The following is a 4,682-nucleotide window of genomic DNA, read 5'->3' as shown; positions in this document are numbered from 1 at the left end:
TGGATCAATATCAATCACAGAATGCTGCAATGACCTCTAGTATAATAAGAACAGCAATAAAAGACACCCTTTAAGATAGGAATACATGTATCTTAGAAGCTCTTTGAAATATTTCTCCATAACTGTAAAAGGAAAACTTCCTGCTGAACTGCACTAGACCAGAGGGAAATCAAGGCAGAGCCATGGTTTGTCAGGACTTGCCTGATCCTAATGAGCCCTGTGGTGCATTTGGAGCTGAGCCCTGGAACCTCAGGGCCTGAGAGGAGATTGCACAAACCTTTCCAGGAGTCGAAGTCAGAGGAAAAACTCAGAGTGTCTCAAAGCATGAATGGGTCCCACTGAGGTCCATCCCCAACACAGGCTCCTCATGGACTCCTTGGAGGAGAGAACTGAAGGCCAGGATGGCACAAAAACCTCTCAGAGATTCACTGTGGAAAGGAACATCCAAAGTACCTTAAAAACCTTGAGTATCTCAAAGTATTAATGAGCCCCACTGAGTGTCAGTACAAAGCTCTCAAGGGACTCATTAAAGCAGATAATTGGGGCCATGATTGCACAAACCTCTCACAGAGTCTGTATCAAAAGGGCAACACCAAATACCTTAAAATAACTGAAGTACCTTGAAGCATTAATGACCCACTGAGTGTCATTACTGATAAAGGCTCTCCAGGGACTAATTAAAGCAGATAATTGGAGGCTGTGACTGCACAATCTTTCTCACAGAATCTGTATCAAAAGGGAAACACCAAGTACCTTAAAATAACTGAAGTACCCTGAAGCATTAATGAGCCCCACTGAGTGTTGTTACTGACAAAGCCTCTCCAGGGACTAATTACAGCAGATAATTGGAGGCCATGATTGCACAAACCTCTCAGAGACTCCAAGGCAAAAGCCAAAGCCAAAGTCCTTTGAAAAACCTGCAGTCCCTGCAGGGAGCATGAAGGAGCCCCCAGGGCCATTGCTGAGCAAGGCTCCCCAGGGACTCCTTCCAGCAGATCCTTGAGGCCACTGGCATGTGGGCTAGGGGGGGATGCTGAGGGCAGGACAAGGGGCTGACAGTGCCCAGCCTGGCTGGGGCTGTGCCAGGAGGCCCCAGGGCCTCAGGACAAGGTGTCTCCTCCCAGCCCTTGCTGGCACAGACCCTGCTGTGCCCCAGGGCACCAAGACTTGGCTTCTCTTTGTCCCCACCTGGCAGCACTGCCTGCAGTTCTCTGCTCTGCCTGGGGCCTGGGGACACTTTCTCAGTCGTGTCCCTCACTGGGACCCATTAAAAGTCCAAGAAACTTTGGAGTTGGATTCTGACTTGGAGTTCTGCAGAGGTTTCTTCAGCTCCCTCTCAGGGACTGATGTTCAGGGCCTGAGCACAAAGCCCCAGAGGCTCATTAAAGTCCTTGTGCTGTGTCTGTGCTGCTGAGCTGGGCTGGGCTCCTGGCACAGAGGCAGCTCCTGGTAACCAAGAAGAGCTTCAAAAGCACATTTCTCTTGATGAGCAGCTCTTCTGCCAGCCCAGCAGGGCTGGGGCACTGCCTGCAGCCAGCCCGGGCACAGCACAGAGGCACAGAGAGCTTCAATCAGTCAGGGCTGGGAAGGTGCTGAGAAGTGCCTGGGGCACAATCCCTGCCAGCCCTTGGCACAGGAACCTCTGGCTGCAGGACAATGCAGCTGCAGCTCCTGGAGCCATCTCCTACAGCTGGAACATCCCAATGCCTACAGAGCCTGTGAGTACAACTATGAGTGTATCTGGGGCAGGGCAGGTGAAATGCTCATGAAGCTCTGACATGCTGAGGGGTTCTGATCAGTCATAGAACATTTCCAACACAAGGATTTTGATAAAAATGAACAAATTTCCAAAGAGTTCAAGTATTCAGTTTCCTACTATTGGAGAATGTCAGGAAAGGAGGCCTAAATATTAAAGGTAGTATGAATTATTAGTTATTATTTTTTCAAGTGCCTAAGATATCTGAACTGTTGGTTTTAGTGATCAATAGATTCACAGGAGATCCCTAATGTGCTTTCAGCCACTCTGCCCATGGACAGCACCAGCATCACCTTTGCTGGAGCCATCAGGCTCAGGCTGAGCTGTCCTTTCTCCAAGCTGCAAACAGAACCTGCCCCCAGCCAGTGCCCTGCAAACAGGCAGGGTTCTGTCAGGCCAAGGAGAGTGCACAGAGATTTGGGGTCTGTGAGTGCTGGCAGGGAGAGATCAGGCACAGGGAAACACCTGCAGGAGGAAAATCTCCAGGAAGCAGAGAGAAGATCAGGCAATGAGAGAAAGCAAAACCCAGCAATGCTGTGGCAGGGAGAGTTCAGAGATGCCCACAGGATCCCCTGCAGTGCAGCCCCTCCCTCTGAACAAGCCCCCTCCCTCCTGTGCCCCAGCCAAGCCTCTGCCCTCAGGGCCGGGGCTCCCAGGCGTGCAGCCCCTCCTGTGCAGGCAGAGCTGCAGCAGAGCCGTGGGGCAGCTCTGCAGCCCCGGGCCCAGTTCCCTCTGCAGAGCACAGGGCTGGGAGCAGCTGCCCGGCCCTGGGGGCTCTGGCAGGGGGCACAGCTGGCTCAGGGTGACGCTGTCCCCAGTGCCCGGCTCTGGGCAATGCTGTCAGTGCAGCCAGGGAAGGAGCTGCATCTCCCTCAATCCAATGCCATCATAGGGACACTTGGAAGTCTCCCTGAGATTCCAGTCCAAGCTGGGAGCTTCAATCCAGTATACAAACCTGTCCTAGTGTATCTCTGAGTTATAAGATTGATGGGGGAAGGCAGAGATGTTCTGACACTGAAAATGCTGCTGGGTTGGTGAAATGAGCAAAGAGAGTCCTTGGCTAAAAATGTGGAGCTGGGCTGTGGTGGATCCATCTGCTCTCAGACCTGCCTGGGGCTTTTTTAGGGAAAACATAGGAAGCTGATTGACCTCCAGCTGAGAAAGGTTAAAGCCCAGAGAAACTCTGAACAGGTCAGAATGACAGACCATCTCCCCTCACTCTCCATTCATCACTTTGCCTCACAGAATGCACTCTGTTTTCCCTGGGGGCAGCAGAAATGCTGAGGGTTTCTGATATCCAAGAACGCCAGCAGAGACATGGGGAAGCTTTTTAAAAAAAGCCCCAGAACTGCTAAAAAGCTTGTCTCTGTGTGTTCCAGGGAAGGGTATATGGGAAATGGCTTTGATTTTGGTTACAGGTATCTCCTCTAACTCTTCACTGTCCTTTTCTCCATGAACAGGTCCCCATGTGCAGGCCCAGCAAATGTCCAACAGCAGCTCCATCAGGCACTTCCTCCTGCTGGCATTGGCAGACACGCGGCAGCTGCAGCTCCTGCACTTCTGCCTCTTGCTGGGCATCTCCCTGGCTGCCCTCCTGGGCAACGGCCTCATCATCAGCGCCGTAGCCTGCGGCCACCACCTGCACACGCCCATGTTCTTCTTCCTGCTCAACCTGGCCCTCAGCGACCTGGGCTCCATCTGCACCACTGTGCCCGAAGCCATGCACAATTCCCTCTGGGACACCAGGAACATCTCCTACACTGGATGTGCTGCTCAGCTCTTTTCCTTTCTTTTCTGCGGTACAGCAGAGCTTTCCCTGCTGACCATCATGAGCTACGACCGCTACGTGTCCATCTGCAAACCCCTGCACTACGGGACCCTCCTGGGCAGCAGAGCTTGTGCCCACATGGCAGCAGCTGCCTGGGCCAGTGCCTTTCTCAATGCTCTTGTGCACACAGCCAATACATTTTCCCTGCCCCTGTGCCATGGCAATGCCCTGGGCCAGTTCTTCTGTGAAATCCCACAGATCCTCAAGCTCTCCTGTTCACACTCCAACTTCCTCAGGGAACTTGGGCTCATTGCTGTTAGTGCCTGTTTAGGTTTTGCCTGTTTTGTGTTCATTGTTTTCTCCTATGTGCAGATCTTCAGGGCTGTGCTGAGGATCCCCTCTGAGCAGGGACGGCACAAAGCCTTTTCCACCTGCCTCCCTCACCTGGCTGTCGTCTCCCTGTTTTTCAGCACTATTATGTTTGCTCACCTGAAGCCCCCCTCCATGTCCTCCCCATCCCTGGATCTGGCCCTGTCACTTCTGTACTCGGTGGTGCCTCCAGCCCTCAACCCTCTCATCTACAGCCTGAGGAACCATGAGCTCAAGGATGCCCTGAGGAAAATGATGACTCTATCTTTACAGAAGAAATAACTCTCTTTTTTTCTGCTCAGAGCCTTCTGAATGTAAATCTTTACAATCTCAGGGTTTTTTTCCTATTTGTCCATTTTTTGGGACCTTTTCCTATTATTTTTCTGGTGTTACAATGCTTTTTATAAAATACTGTAGTAGTATGCTGAGCATTTCTACATGAGCATCTACTTTTCTTGTGTAACACAAAGACTTTCAGGAGGCTTGTTCTCTGTTCATTTCAATAAAAACCAGTGTCTGCCTTGACTTGTGTGTCCAAGGCATTTCCTCAGCCCTTCTCTGGCTCTGCAGGGGCAGTGCCTGTGAGCAGAGCTGGAGGGAAGGGGCTCCCAGCACAGCAGCACAGCAGGGACAATGGCCCTGCCTCTTTGCACCTCTGCTCCCCCCAGCTCCACACTCCCCTTCCCAGCCCTGCTGTGGGTGCAAGGCCAGAGTGCTCTGGCAGCTTGGTCACTGTCCTGCTGTGTCCCTGCTGTGACCTCAGGCAGGGCCAGGCCATGGGCACTGCTG

At 52.3% G+C, this 4,682-nt stretch overlaps 1 protein-coding gene across 1 annotated transcript; it reads left to right on the top strand.

Annotated features, from left to right (window-relative positions):
- The first annotated feature begins 3,239 nt into the window (after positions 1 to 3,239).
- Positions 3,240 to 4,175, top strand: LOC115916119 (olfactory receptor 14J1-like). Its single transcript, XM_030969816.1, has one exon. The coding sequence runs from the start codon at positions 3,240 to 3,242 to the stop codon at positions 4,173 to 4,175; it is 936 nt and encodes a 311-aa protein (XP_030825676.1).
- Positions 4,176 to 4,682: the final 507 nt, after the last annotated feature.

This window comes from Camarhynchus parvulus, unplaced genomic scaffold (assembly GCF_901933205.1).
Source record: "Camarhynchus parvulus unplaced genomic scaffold, STF_HiC, whole genome shotgun sequence".
Classification (NCBI taxonomy): Eukaryota; Metazoa; Chordata; class Aves; order Passeriformes; family Thraupidae; genus Camarhynchus; species Camarhynchus parvulus.
This window is presented reverse-complemented; position numbering and strand designations above follow the sequence as displayed.

Coding starts and splice junctions, on each gene's coding strand:
- LOC115916119 (XM_030969816.1), top strand. CDS start 3,240: ATGTCCAACAGCAGCTCCATCAGGCACTTCCTCCTGCTGGCATTGGCA.